Here is a 15861-nt window from a genome sequence, read left to right as displayed (position 1 = left end):
AGAGAGTGGTAGGTATATGAAACAAGCTGCCAGAGAAAGTGTTAGAAACCATAAATGATTGTAACATTCAAAAGATATTTTGAAAGACACATGGATAGAAAAGATTTTGAAGGATAGGGAACCAAACACAAACAAATGGAACTAGCTTGAATGGCAGGATGTTAGACTAAAGGGCCTGTTTCCATGTTGTAGAACTCTATGAATCTATGGCAGTACCATTTTCTTGAATTTGTCTTCATTCCTTGATTCCCTTAATATACAAAAATCTACTGATTTCTGTCTTGCTTGTGCACAATGACTGAGCCCCCACAATGGTCTTGTGCTATCCGACAGAAGCAAATCACAAAACCTAAAGTCTGTACAACAGGCTTTATTCAACATAAACTTCCACAGAGTCAGATATGAGGAGAGCTGCTGTAAACTCTGAGTGTCTTCGAGGGCTGGCTCAGGCTTATATCCTGGAGGGTGATTGACACCTGACCGGATGGGGCTTGGTCTATTCAGGTCAGCTGATTGACAGCCAGCCAGGTGTTGTCATGTCCCCATGCTCTTCTGTAGGTACAGAGGTTGCCCCCTGCAGTAGGCCAGTGATGTACCACCACATATGGTAAATTCCAACTGCAAACTATTCACTTGGTGGATGTTTCTTCTCAATCACGTTGCAATTATTTGAAATACACAAACAAACTATAGGCAGCTGCTATTTCCAAAAGAGATTAGAATTGGCAGTGAGGTTTAAAAAAAAAGCCTACTGTAAAGAGTTCCTGTTTACTTATTAAAATATAATTCTGTCTGGCTATCCTTTGTGCAAAAAAATTCCTGAAGGTATTAACCCCTTTTCGACATTCAGGTTATCCAAACTATTTGGAAGTGTACATATTTAGGATTGTGTACATTTTCTAGTGAAAATGCACAAAAGAAATGGGGAGAGAAAACTGCAGGAACTACCTCTTTAGCTTGAGATAGAGGGGGAAAAGATGGTATGCAACCTTAATGCAGAACCTTAATGGCAAGTTGGGAACCAGAAAGGGAAATTGGTGTCAAAGATTAAATGCATTCAACTTCATGCACATCATGAATCCTACATGTAGAAATAATATGTATAATTTTGTTTGGAAAAACATGGAAACTGATGTCATAAGGACCCTATCTAATGTTTATTTTAATGCTGTAATGGTTCTTTTATATTTTGTTTGTTCACTAAAAATACTTGTCTGCCAGAAAGAACCTTTTGCCAGTACTCTAATAAAATGCAGCTTTTAATGAACCTTTAGAGAGTGTCTATCACATTCAAGTCATGACACACTTTGGGAATAATTTCCAGCCATCCTTTCCCAAAAGTAAACTTCACATGCCATTAGCATTGACTAGAAATTTGCTGTGCATGGTTTTTGATGCAAGTATGCAGTTGTAAAAGTGCTGCTCTTTATGACATACAAAAAAATTGGCTCAAAAGAAACCACATACAAAGAGAACAGAATACTTGTTCTGGCTAATATTTCTTTCCTTCAGGTAACAATGGGAGATTGTTAAAGAAAAAAATTAGGAGCCAAGCTGTTGCCAATCCAAAGCAAACTTCACCAAAAAATAACTCCACATTGACATCTGTGCCTATTTCTGTGCCCCAGGTCATGTGGTGAATTTCATCTAGTTATTGTGTCCCTTTCTTGCCTTTGCCACTCACATCTGTATCCAATTTTTTAAAAAAAATCCTCTCTCACCCTCCGCCCACATTATTTTCTACCAGCAGCTTCCTGTTCAAGCTCTCTGCTTGCCAGATCCTTGACTTTCTCTCCTTGTTTGAATGCTCCCAAACAGGTGATCATGTTTCCCCTTGTATTTAAGACATAATAAGCCAATGGCAATCCATTACTGCAGTTAAGGCTCTGCTATTTCCTGCACCTGTCTACCCAGTCAGGTACAGCTCCAATGTAACTATCCTTTGGTCCATTGGTTTTATTGATTGATGAGGTATCCAATTGTCTTCACTGCAGCTTTAGCACTCCATTTATTTCTTCCTCTTGGACAATTCACTTTCCTCCACCCCATAATGTGCCTCAGTCATTTATTACAATTTCAAAAAGTTGCATATCAGCATTTGGATCATTTTCACCAAAGAGCTGAGCATTGCACTTGTAAGTGACAGGTGATATCATTCAATAAATTTTAGTTCAGATCACTGAACACCTCACCCCCACCTACATGTGGCCTTGAATATCAGCATGTAACAATAGCTTAGATGTGGCTTGACACAGGCTCCACTTCACATTTGCTCACCATGACTTATGGCCTTGTTAACTTCTTACAGCCATGCTGGTGTGATCGAGCTGGAGGCAATGTCTTCCAACCAAGCTGGAGGCAATGTCAGCCCAGCCAATGAGTTCCAATGGTTCAAGTTGCCAAAAGCATGTACTACTCTTTCTAAACAGCTCCAATAATCAGAAACCTTTATCAGAACGACAGATCACCACACCACAAAAACAGGCCCTTCAGCCCATTTCAACTGTGCCAAACTATTCTACCTAGTCCCAATGATGTGCACCTGGACCATAGTCCTCCATACCCCTCCCATCCATATAGCTATCCAAATTCTTTACTTAAATGTCAAAATTAAGCCCACATTCACCACTTCAGCTGATACCTCGTTCCACACTTTCACCATTCTCTGCATGAAAAGTTGCCCCTTATGTTTGCTTTAAATATTTCCCTTTTTGCCCTTAACTCGTGACCTTTGGTTCTTGTCTCACCTGTCATACAATGTACGAATGCTCTGAATTTATAACTTGCTGCAGCCAAACAAGTTTGCAAGATAACCTATCTACAATAGTGAAAATTTAAGTTACCATAGAACATTAGCACTTAGAAAACAGGTCCTTCGGCTCTTCTAGTCTGTGCCAAACTATTATGCCACAAATTCAAGACAGAAAAAGAAACAATAAATATCGATGCACTGGTTTGTGAGCAAGCACAGTGAAGAGACTGAGACAACAGGCTGTGAGCCATTGTATCGCAACTGGTTTAATTTGAATCTCACTCTCCAGCCTTTAAGCCCTGTCTCAGTCCAGACCCAAACATCTCAACACTTGTGACCCGATATTGCAAGCGCGTACGTGACCTTTTGGTCTGAACCAGAGGAGATGGTCTTGCAATGCCATCTTTGCCATGGCTTCCCCACCGACCGCACGTGACAAATGGGGCTGGTTAGCCACTTCCAGAATGTGCATCGACACACAACACCCCCCCCCAACACCCCCCGAACCAGCCCCATTTGTCGTGGGATGTTTCGTGGGAGAGGGGTGCTGTTTTGGCAGTTGACCTCTAAGCACTGGTGGGGGAAAATGTACTAGCTGGGACAAGTCCATGTGTGCCGGTTTTAAATGGTCCAGCGTAAATAACTCCTCTTTGACCCCAATGTCAAGGGTGAATGTTGAAATGTTTCTGTGTAGCATCTTGTATGAGCCCTCATAATGTCATTGCCCCTGCACGTGAACACATACTCACAGAAGGACAAATCCAAGAGGGTAGTTGCAGGGCGGTTGACCTTGTCGCGATGGTGGGGCAAGTGTGATTGAGCCCAGTTTGTCACACAGCCTCTCAAGGATGATGGTGATGTCGGCTTCTCGCTTGGTTGCTGGAGGGAGGAATTGTCCAGGCACTGCAATGATCTCTCGTAGACTAGTTTGACCTAGGAGGTCCCAAGGTTGTCCTTGGGCACTGTGCGAATGCTCAGGAGAACCCAGGGCAGCTCATCCACCCAATTGGGCTTATCGAGGCATGCCATCAGTGCTGATTTGAGGTGGTGGTGAAAACGCTTGACTAGTCCATTGGCTTGAGGGTGGTAAGCTGTGGTACAGTGCAGTGGGTGCCCAGGAGTCTGGAGAGTTGTCCACAGGGCAGAGATGAATTATGATCCCTGCTTGGTCGTTGCATCTGCCGGGACACTGAAACGGGAGACCCAAGTGGAGAGGAATGCCCTGGCATATGTTTCTGTGGAGGCATCCAAGATGGGTATGGTCTCTAGCTAGCAGGTAAATCTGTCCATCACTGAGTAAGTCGCAGGGTCCCCAAGAGATAGGCAGGGGTCTGATTATGTCTAGACGGACATGTTTGAACGTTCTGGTTGGGGCATTGACGTGTTTGGGGTGGTGCTAGACCGTGGACGTCAGCCAGTCTGTGACCTGTTTGCATAGGCTGTGCCAATCAAATTTTGTGGATACTAGTCACACTGTTGTGCAGATGGAGGGGTGTAATAAGCCATGGATTAAGTAGAAAACTGTTCTCCTCCACTGTGCGGCAATGAAAGGGTGGGGCTGGCCAGTGGAAACATCACAGAGGAGCTTGGTGCCATCAGTGTCAAAAAGGATGTCTTGGAACTGCAACCCCGTGATTGCCGTTCTAAAGCTGAGTGTCTCAGGGTCGTTCCGTTGTGCCTGAGTCAGATCATGGTAGTTGATGCCCTGTGACATACATTGACTGTAGGCCTGGAAAGTGCATCGGCAATGAAGTTGTGCTTTCCAGAGAGGTGTCGGATAGCAGTGGTGAATTCAAAGACCTAGGACAAGTGTCTGTTGTTGGGCAGACCATGGTTTGGAGGACTTTGCGAAGGCAAAAGTGGGTGTCTTGTGGTCGGTGTAGACAGTGAACAGGCACCCTCCAGGAAGTGGTAGACGCTCAGGTAAAGTGCGAGTAGTTCTCTGTCAAATGTGATGTACTTCAATTCGGGCTGCTGCAGGTGTTGACAGAAGAAAGCGAGGGGATGCCATGAGTCATCAACGAACTGTTCCAGAACAGTGCCCACAGCCATATTGGACGCGTCGATAATAAGAGCAGTCAGTATATCCATCTATGGGTGTACCAGGATCGTAGTGTGGGCCAGAGCTTCTGTATTCTTTTCAAATGCACTGCGTGCCTCCTCTGTCCATTCAAGCACATTCGAAGAGCCTAACATTAACATGAAGAGAGGGCACATAATCTTGGCTGCTGCAGGGATGAACCTGTTGTAGAAATTCACCATGCCCATGAATCCGTGAAAACTCTTCAGTGTTGTCAGTCTGGCAAACTGCCAGATAGCATTGAATTTGCCTGGTAAAAGGGTGGTGCCAGTTGAGGTGATCTTGTGGCCCAGAAAGTCTATTTCTGTGAGGCCGAACTGGCACTTCTCTGGATTAACGGTGAGGTCGAACTGTGCAAGGCGAGTGAACAGCTGACGGAGGTGAGTCATGTGTTCTGCATGTGAAGTGCTGACTATCAAGATGTCATCCAGGTAGATGAAAAGAAAAGGTGAGTCTCTCCCGATCACGTCCATGAGGGACTGAAAGTCTGAACCATGTTTTTCAAAGCAAATGGTGTGCATAGGAATTCAAAATGGTCAAAGGGCGTGATGCTAGTGGTCTTTTGGACATCGTCTGGGTGCACGGGCATCTAGTGGTATCCTCAAATTAAGTCGACTTTGGAGAAAGATTTGCGGCAAAATCCTGGATATGGGGGATTAGGTAGCGGTCCAGTGCCATTGTGTCATTGAGATGTCTCTATTCGCCATAGGCCCTCCAGCTGCTATTGGACTTGGGCACCAAGTGGAAGGGTGAGACCCATGGGTCTAATGGCGGTTGGCCACATTGTTTCGAAGGAACAATCATGGCTGGCAGCATCTATGGGCAGATGCCCCCCAACATCGGTGATAGTAATACCATTTAAGATTGGGCCTCTCCGTCCTCTGATGGGGTGGGACCTGCTTACGTGGCGTTGTCCTCAGTGGTGGCTGTGAATCACGGTTGACGGAGTCTATGGCTACACATTTTGAATGATAGAGAACATTCACAAATGCTGCAACTTTGAGTGGGTCGCTGAAGTCCACATCGGCCAAGAGGAGCCTGATGTCCTCTGGCATCTGCTTGAGCAATGCCTAATTGAACATGAGACAGGGCTTGTGGCCTTTTGCCAGCGTGAGCATCTTGTCCTTGAGGGCAGATGGGGTCTTATTGCCAAGGCCATTAAAGTGCAGGAGCCTGGCTGCTCGATCGATTGCATACGTACTAAAGAGGAGGTTTTTCAGAGCCATGTATTTGCCTTCCTCTGGAGGTACCTGAATGAGGTCATCAACTCGTGAGGCAGCTTCCTGGTTGAGCGAGCTGACAACATCGAATTGGGGGTAACCTATTTGATCTGGAACTGGGCCTCTGCTTGGCCGAACCAAGAGTGGGGCCTGTTTGTCCAGAAAGTTGGCAGCTTCAACATGACGGCAGCCACAGCTGCTTGTTCCATTGTGTTGAGACTTCAGGATGTGGAGACTCATCGGGGTCACCAATTTAGCATGTTGTGAGCATGTGGAGCAAAGAGACTGAGGCAACAAGCCGTTAGCTCTGGTATCTCTATGGCTTTAATTTGAATCTCGCGCTACAGGCTTTAAGATCTGTCTAGATCACACCCCTAACATTCCGACACTTGCATCCCAATGATGCAAGTGCGTAGATGACCTTCCGGCCTGGACGAGAAGTGATGATTCCGTGACATATTCCTTGCAGTGGATTCCCTGTCGACCGCACGTGACAAGCGGGGCCAATTTGCCGCTATAAGAATGTGTGTTGCCACAGAAGAATATTGATACTTATTCACCATTAATACAAGAAGAAAAAGTAATGTTTTACCAGGACAGACAGATGCTTTGGCAGTTCCAATGTAGTTTATTGTTGGGGCCAGAGTAACATGGGGAATTTCACACGAATGCTATGCATTGAACATCCACTGCTTGCCATCAATATTAATGATTTTGGGTGAGAATAGTTAGTAACTTTGCAGATAACATATTTGGAGTGATGTTGAACAGTGAAGAAGGCTATCTAATATTACAACAGTATCGGGGTCAACTGGGAAAGTGGGCCAAAGAATAGCAGGTGAAATTTAACTGTCAAGTGTGTGGGATTGCACTTTGGTAAGTTCAACCAGGCCAGGCCCTGCATGGTAAATGGTAGATCAATGGAGAGTGTTGTGGAATAGAGAGACTTTAGAGAACAGGTGCATAGCTTCCTGAAGATTGTGACTCAGTGGAGGGGGGGGGGTGAAGAAGTCATTTGGGAGGTTTGCATTCATTAGTCAGGACATTAACAACAAGAACTGGGATATCATGTTACAAGACATTGATGTGACTGCACTTGGAATATTGCGCAGTTCTAATTGCCTAGCTATAGGAAGGATCTGATGACACTGGGAAAGATCAGAGGGTTTGAGTTATAAATAATTTTTTTCCATGGAGTTTTGAGAAATTGAGGGTGACTTTAGAGCTACATAAAATCATAAAGGGCATAGATAAGATGATTGGCCACAGTCTTTTTTCCAGGCTGGGGGAAGATTAGAATTAGAGAGCACAGGTTTAAGTTCTGAGGGGGTTGTAGGTTAATTGGGAATAAATTGAACGGCATGGACTTGTGGGCCAAAATAGACTGTTACTTTGTTGTATGTCTAAATTTAAAAAGTCCCAAACCACTTCATTGTTGAGGGTGCCAATACAGTTATTTTGGGGAGTATCATAAAATGTCCCTTAAGAATTACGATCCCTAGTAATTCACTGTTTGGGAGTTGACATTGATGCAGGGCCTAATTTGTTTTGCATTTGGTTGTTTTCTGGAGAAAATAATTTTTACACACCTGCGCCTCATAAATAGCAACAGATCAATCATTTAAAAAAAATGTTATCTGAAGTGACATAAGTTTCTTCCCTCCCTCCCCATTAACTTTTTTTTTATTGTGGGTTAATTTCAGGAAGCAAGTGATGTGGCCACAGCCCTAGAATGGGAGGTCATAGTAACATATTATTTGTTGGTGATAATATGGGATAAAGATTGAGCTGATTGATGGTGGGAGGGGCTGGTATTGTGTACTATTGTGGTGAGAAGGAGAAAAATCGTCCTTGCCTTTGTAGAGGACAACTATGGCTGGCGGGAAGAGGCTAGCACCATGAGGCTGGAGATCAAAGTCAATATCAAGGTCATGGTGATTATGGATTGATGGCTGAGTTATCAAAAGTGGAAATAACAGCAGTAGGTTGAAGACTTAGATCAGCAAATCAATGCTGGGCATGCTGGTGCAGATAGCCCAAGGGTTCATTTCGGTTTTAACTCCTCTTGTAAGCCACCTACATTAAGGCTACAACATTAGGATTAGAGAAATGCTAAAGCTGCCTGCGTCGTAGGATTATAGTTTGCTTTTTTGCTAGTGTTCATTTTCTGAGAGAGGACAGAAAGCTGACAGAGCTAGTTTCTCTTTGAGAGGTGATTTTAATAGAGGCATATAAAGATTATGAGGGGCTTGGATAGCCAGCATCTTCTTTCCTGGGGCGACATTAGCAAAACCAGATGACCTCTGTTTAAGGTGAGTGGAGGAAATTTGAAGGGAGATGTCAGAAGTTTTTTTTTGCACAGTGACTGGTTAGTGCCTAGAATGCATTGTTAAGGGTGATGGTTGAGGCTGGTACGACAGGGACATTAAAAAGACTCAGACAGGTAGATAGAGGGAAGAAAGATAAAGGGTTATGGATGTGAAGTAAGGAAAAATTAGATTGTTGGAGAATAGGCTTACATAGGTTGGCACAACATTGTGGACTGAAGGGCCTTTACTGTGCTGTTCTATAAAAGAAAGAAGCTGAGAATTGATGGTGGGAGAGAGCAGAGACAAAGTGCAAAGAAAGGTAGCTCTCTGATAGGAGAGGGAATGGATGGGTGTGGAGCTGGAGAAAAGAAAACAGGGATGAGGGAAAGAGAGACGGGGAGGAGGTTAACAGAAATTAGAAAAGTCAATATTGATGCCATCTGATTGGAGACTATTGAGACAGAATATTAAATATTTAAAGGAATTGTGAATGGACTATTTTCAATGAATATATTCACACATACAGTACTTTATACACATCTTGCGAGAAAAATTAAATGAATAAACACAAACAACTTCTGCAATTTTGTCTTGGTGATAGGTTATACACGATATGTTGCCAGTGCAGTGTATTTTCAGCATGTGCTCTTTGAAATGTAAGTTCATCACAATAAAAATCATTTTTAGCCAAACAAGTTGCTAGAATGAATCACAATTGTGTGTAGATACAGTGACAGATGATGACAGTTTGACCTTCATCAATAAATAAGTTTTTGTTTACAGTGACCGGAGGATTTTCTTTCCAATGTGATCTGCACGGTTTCCATACATGGATGTTTTGTTTATCCAGTACCACTACAATGAGTATTGGAATTTTATGATAGTTCCTTTGGACTTATTGTCTACATTTTCTTTTTGATATTTTTGAAAACATGCAATCCAAGTAACAATGACTTTACTGTTATGAGTTATTGCAGTGTCATTGTTGCATAGAAAAAAATAGAAGTTTTAATCATATATTTGACGATAATTCTAAACTTATAAATCCACCTCTAGAACTGCAATTACTGCTGATGAGTGAAACATGAATGTCTCCAGAAGCTGTGATTGTAGTAAGAACACAAAATTGGAGGAACTCAGCAGGAGAAAAGATCTATAGAACCATAGATTACAGGACAGAAACTGGTCCTTTGGCTCTTCGAGTCTGTGCCAAACTATTATTCTGCCTAGTTTCACTGACCTACACCTAGTCCATAATCCCCCCATACCCATCCTATCCATGCATCTGTCTAAATGTTTCTGAACTCATTCACCACTTTATTTGGCAGTCCCACTACTCTCTATGTTCCCTTTAAGCATTTCCCCCTTCACCTTGTGTCCTCTGGTTTGTACTTCACTGAACCTCAGTGGAAAAAAGCCTACTGCATTTACTCTATCTTTATCCCTTGTACCTTAATTTTGTATACTTCTGTCATTCTTCTCTGCTTCAGGGAATAAAGTCCTGACCTATTTAACCATTCCCTATAACTCAGTTCTTCACTCCCGGCAGTATCCTAGTAAATCTTCTCTACACTTTTATAAAAGGCACCTGCTTGCTTTTTGCTCATACCTCGAAAGTCTCAGGCCTGAAACGTTGGTTATAAAATATAAATTTTTCTCCTATGGATGCTGCAGACCAGCTGAGTCTCTCCAGAACTCTGTTTTTGTTACTGTTTGGGCACTTAGGAGTTTGCTAAAAAGCTGCAATATCCAGCTTACAATAATATGCAAGAGTAAAGATTTTTACTAATTTATCAGAACCCCTAGCTTAGCTTACACCCACAGGCAGAAGTCACTGAGGTGGAAGAAAATAGCAGCAGGTCATTGTGAAGTGTAAAATAATGCAACCACTTAGAGCCATGCAGACTCATGCTGTTTCAATACTTATTGTATATGAATTTTTTTTTTTAATTGTCAGCATTTACAAATACAACAGGCCAAAAGAAGTGATATTGAAAATCAAGAGTAGACAAATCCACTTTAGACATGAGGCCAAATATGTATTTAATTAATGGAGCAGTCTGTGGGGCAATGCATGACATATGTGCAGAGTAATTGATGGGATTGTAGAAAACAATGTGTCTTAATAGTTTTCCATGCTGCTTCATGTTTGATTGTTAGTGGCATCATATGTAATTTGAAAAGAATCTATTTGTTCATTATACATTGGTAATTAGGAAATAAAGAGCATTATTGTGAAGCAAAAAAAGTGGGCTTCATGTCAAGGAGGATGATTTGTCTGGAAGCTGAAAGCATTAGTGAAAGCAGCAGTTTGAAGTGCTGGTGGTGCAGTTGAGGAAAAAGTTGCTGATCCTGAGTGTAGAGCACCCTTAATATTGTATGTTTCAATGTGTTTCACATGAACATAATCAACAGATTTAACACACAGGGAGATAGTGGAGCAGAAGGCCAAGAAGTTCATGAAAAAAATCTGTTTTAAAAGGAATTTTAAAGGAATCTGACATTTACAAGACAGCCACCCTGCATAGCCGTGGCTAAGGTAAGGAGGATCCTATCCAGGGTGAACCCACACAAAGTAGGAAGATCAGACAACATACTGGTTGAGTGCTGAAGGACTGTACAGCACAGATGATGGAGGTCCTAATGGACATCTTCAACATCTCATTGCAGCTGTCCACTGTTCCGACTGGAATTCAAGGCAGAGACCATCATCCCAGAGCACAAGACAGTGATGGTAACTGGACTGAATAACTACCACCAAGAAGTACTTGCCTTTAGGATCATGAAAAGCTTTGAGCAACTGGTAATAGAATGCATTAAATTGCATTATCCAGTGACATTAGACTTGTTCCAGTTTGCCTACCATCCCAACTGGCCCACAAATGATGCTATATCCTTGATTCTCCACTCTGTCCTGACACAATTAAAGAATGATGCCTCATACACCAGACTGTTTTTCAATGACTTCAGCTCGGTGTTCAACACAATCATAACTTGGAGGCTGGTGGATAAATTGTTCTCACTGGAACTCAATACCCCTCTGCAATTGGATCCTTGACTTATAGACCAATGATCACAGCTAGCCCAGATTGGTAGCAAAACTCACACTGAGCTCTGGCACACCTCAGAGCTGTATACTCCACCCACTACTGGGTGAATCATCAAGTTTGCAGATGATATGCCAGTAGTTGGCCTCATCAACAACAATAATCAGTGAACAAACAGGAAAGAGGTTGGGAGACTTGTAAAATGGTGCAAGAACAACAACCCATGTCTCAACATGCACAGGACAAATGAGATGATTGTGGACTTCAGGAGGATAAAGGTCAACCACTCTATATTATACATCAATGGTTCCATCACGGAGAGAGTGGAGAGCACAAGGCTCCTTCATATGCATATAAAGGATGACCTATTCTAAACTCCCAACACCTCATTAATCAGGAAGATGCAGGAGTGCTTACACTTCCTACGAAGAGGGCAAGGCTCCTGGCCTCTATCTTTGAAATTTTTAATGGGAGCACATTTGAGTATGTCTGTCTCATCAGTTACATCATTGCATGATATGGTAGCCACTGCAAAGCATTGAACTGGAAGGCAATACAGAGGACCATCAAAGCAGCTGAAAAGATTACTGGAGCCTCCATTCTGTTTACTGGGAGCATTGATTAAATAGGACTCAAAGAATTATTGAGGATCTTTTCCATCCAGCACACAGTTATCTTTGACTCCCTACCTTCAAGGAGGTGGTACTGGAGCATCAAAATCAAGATTGCCAGGCTGGGAAATAACTTATTCCACGTGCTGTAAGATTGATGAACAGTAAACTGTAACTGATTTAATCATCCCAAATTCAAATTATATCTTCATTTACAATGAAGCTGCATGTGTACTGTGGTCTAGAGATGCCATATATGTATAGTCAGGTGATAATAAACATAAACTTGAAAAGTAACATTAATTCCATTGATTGGGCAAAGAGATTGAATCCTCCTTCTCCTAATAACACTTTGGCAATAGTTTTATTTTGTTTGCCAACTGGAAAGTAGAAGATGGCAAATGCTAAATCAAAACAATAAAACTCCTTAACCAAGCTTACAGTGTTTAGAGTTAAATGATTTATAGAAAACAGACACGATAAGGCAGGATGCCCAATAATTTGAAGTGGTAGATAAAATCCATATGTCTCCATGTGAGGGGACCATGAATGATGAAAAAGCTTTTGGCTTTACACTACCACAAGCAGACTTACTCACAATTTCCTGTACAAGCCTTTCTACCATCTGGTGTTCCTTTTCCTCCCGGCTGCTGTATTTTGAACTTTGGTTATTTTTATGAAGGGTACTCTGGCATTGATAGAATATAGCTGCCACCTCATTTGTTTGTTGCACCAGTAAGGAAAATTGCTCCAATTCCTTGAAATTGGCTAAACCTCAAAGCACTAAAGCAAGTAAGATAAGAAACTTTCATAGCTGTGGCCCATATTTTATATATATGTATACACACACACACACACACACACACACACACACACACACACACACACACACACACACACACACACACACACACACACACACACACACACACACACACACACATCCTACACACACAACTGCCTTAGCTTTAAGGAGCACATGAGGTAAATCTGGTTTGCAGCTTTATTTTCAACACTCTAGCCATGGAATAAAAGCAATTAACTTATAACATGCACAATTAGAATTATTGTTAATTGAGCCCATTGTCAACCACTTTCATTCTTTGGACATCAACATGTATTGCTAAATGAAGGTGCAAGCTAAAATAGTGTAATGCAATAAATATTTATCAATATAGTCATTAAATGTCCCAGGCCCATAAAACACAAATTTTATACATTTTAACATATAAAGTTTTAAGAAATCATAACTAAAGAAAGAATTAACTGATCCTAATGATAATATTGTAAATATTAACTTGTTAACAAACAAGTAAACACATGTAGCTTCTGGTCAGACTGACTGTAAACAAAACTACATTTTCAAAAACACCAATTAATTAATGACCCTCAATTACATATTTATATGATAACAACATTTCAAAATAATCTGTTTCATTTAAAATAAGTTTAATAAATCATATGGGATATAATTAGCCAGAAAAATTATGAGACCATCAATCATCTCTTGCATGAGGTGGAGAACTGGCTGCATTTTCAGTTTTAATGTAGATTAAGAAGCACATTGGAATGGGGATGGATGATATAGTGCATCATGTACAATTCCAGTCGTTGTGCTATAAGATGATGTGATTGCACAAGAGAGAATACAGAGGAGATTCAGAAAGATGTATGTAGCTTGAAATAAAGCATCACAGTCATAAGGAGAGATTGGATAGGCTTCGTTCGCTTTCACCGGAGCATAAAAGACACGACAGATATACATAAAAAATTTAAGAAGGATACACAAAGGAAACAGCAAAATTATTTTTTCCCATGGTGGGGTGCCACATACAGGAAGGCACAAGTTTGCAATTGGTAAGAGGCTTAGAGGAGGTCTCAAGGGATTGTTTCCACACAGAAGGAATGTTTCTGCACTGAAGGGGGAAAAGGCAGGTTTCTTCATAACTGCAAAAAGTATTTAGGCAAGTACTTGAATCGACAGACCATAAAAGACATTAGTGTAGGTAAATCCAATGGGCAGCATGAACAAGGTAGGCCAAAGGGGCCCTTTCTGTGCTGAATGACTCTCTGCCTGTGACTCGACAAAATGCTGTGCATGTTTTGGAAATCCACCTTGGCATGTATGCTTTTGTATACTAAACAAAGTTGATGTTTAAAAAAAAAACACAAATAAAGGAATTTCAGTCCTGCATCAGTATTCATTGATGGCAAAATACTCACCCTGAACAATGATGGATGCAGAGGACTGGATGGAATCTTGATTATTACTAGCGTGACAGATGAACTGGCCGTGGTCCTGGAGGGTGACATTCCGAATAAACAGACCACCTGAGGAAGTGGTGTTGTACCTGGAGTGTGTGGGGAGCAGCTCTCCATTCCCTTTAGTCCAAGTAACTCGAGGCTGGGGATGCCCAGTGGCACTGCACTCCAGAGTGATGCTTGATCCCACCAGGACCTCAGTATTCTGTGGCTGGATCACGAAACTCGGTTTGGCTGGATCAGAAATTTGAGGAATATTAAAACTTTTATTTTAAACATTTTTTTTCGGTTGATTGATATGTCTTATTCATGAAAGTAAGTAGATAAATACGCAATTCACAAATGTCCTGGATAAACTCAACAGACCCTGTGGTGTCCATAGGGAGTAAAGGGTAACAAATTATTTTGGGTCTGGGGCCTTCATTAGGTATAGTATACTATATTTTGGGATTAATGAGTTATGATTTCACCATTTCCTTAAATATCAATCCATTTTATATTACTGGGGTTGTTGGCAAGTGGTTCAGCACTTATACTGATTTGAAGGAAATTAAAGGATATAGGCTTTGTCAAAAAGTAATGTAAAGGTATGCGCTCACCCACGATATTGTTGCTGTCTAAAAGATCAGGGAACTCTTACCGAGGTAATGATGAACTGGTCAGATGACATGTCCTGTTTATTGGAGGTCACATGAATAATGAAATCAGATAGGTGGGAATATGATAAACCATGACAGTGCCAACAGGGCATGAGAAAAAAAAAAATGGAGAATTCAGTGGGCTGAAAATTCAGTCCTATATGAGCCAGGTACTATTTTAACTTAAATATCAATAGGCATCAATTTAATTACACAAGGCAGAATATCAAGTTACAGCATAGTCTTGTAGGTGCTTGTCCATGGAGGATGACAGGGACAGAACTGTGATGTCAATTGAATTCAGGGCAGTGTAATACTAACTCCAGCCTTTAGAAGCATGCCAGGGTTGTGAGGTTCTTCATCAATCCAGTGAAGCTGGAATTCTCATAGATGCTCTGAATGTTATCCATGTCACAACTGAGGCTTTTTTTGGAAAATTATAGCACGGTGCTCCATTAGACATTGAACACCAGTGGTTCACATTCCGTCTGACAATCTTTCACTCTGGTTAAAGCTGTGTTAAAGTGACTGCATTAATTGCAATAACACGGAGCTGTCGCTTCAGGTGATCTTGCTGTGGAATCAGATGGTGCATTAAAATTTGTGCCTCTTCTTCATCAAATTCCCTTTTCAGTCTTGGTCCTGATCCAAGGTCTCGATCAGAAATGGTCAGCAATCCCTTTCAACCCAAAAATAGTACTCAAACCCAAAAATACTGCTCAACTAGTTAAGGTCCTCCACTAGGTTATATTTTTACTAAATAGAATCAAAATCAGAATTTATAGTCATGAAGTTTCAGGTTTTCCCTTATTTGCAAAGAATTCACAGTAAAAATATGTAAATTTAAGCCATTTTCAGTTATGCTAGATGATCAGAGACCACCATGGAAAATTCATCAGCCTTTTTTCTCCTGATCCTCAATCCTTTCATTTTTCTAAAGGC

At 41.5% G+C, this 15861-nt stretch overlaps 1 protein-coding gene across 2 annotated transcripts in view; it reads right to left on the bottom strand.

The window, feature by feature from the left end:
- Nucleotides 1-15861, bottom strand: part of LOC138755486 (peroxidasin homolog) — a 545492-nt gene that overhangs the window by 156615 nt on the left and 373016 nt on the right. For both annotated transcript variants that reach the window (XM_069921525.1, XM_069921526.1), the window contains one exon: nucleotides 14243-14515. In XM_069921525.1, the coding sequence (XP_069777626.1) occupies nucleotides 14243-14515 (273 nt within the window). The remainder of the gene's footprint in view (nucleotides 1-14242; nucleotides 14516-15861) is intronic.

The sequence above is a fragment of the Narcine bancroftii genome, chromosome 2 (assembly GCF_036971445.1).
Source record: "Narcine bancroftii isolate sNarBan1 chromosome 2, sNarBan1.hap1, whole genome shotgun sequence".
Taxonomy (NCBI): Eukaryota; Metazoa; Chordata; class Chondrichthyes; order Torpediniformes; family Narcinidae; genus Narcine; species Narcine bancroftii.
The sequence above is the reverse complement of the archived record's forward strand: the minus strand, read 5'-3'. Positions and strand labels throughout refer to the sequence as shown.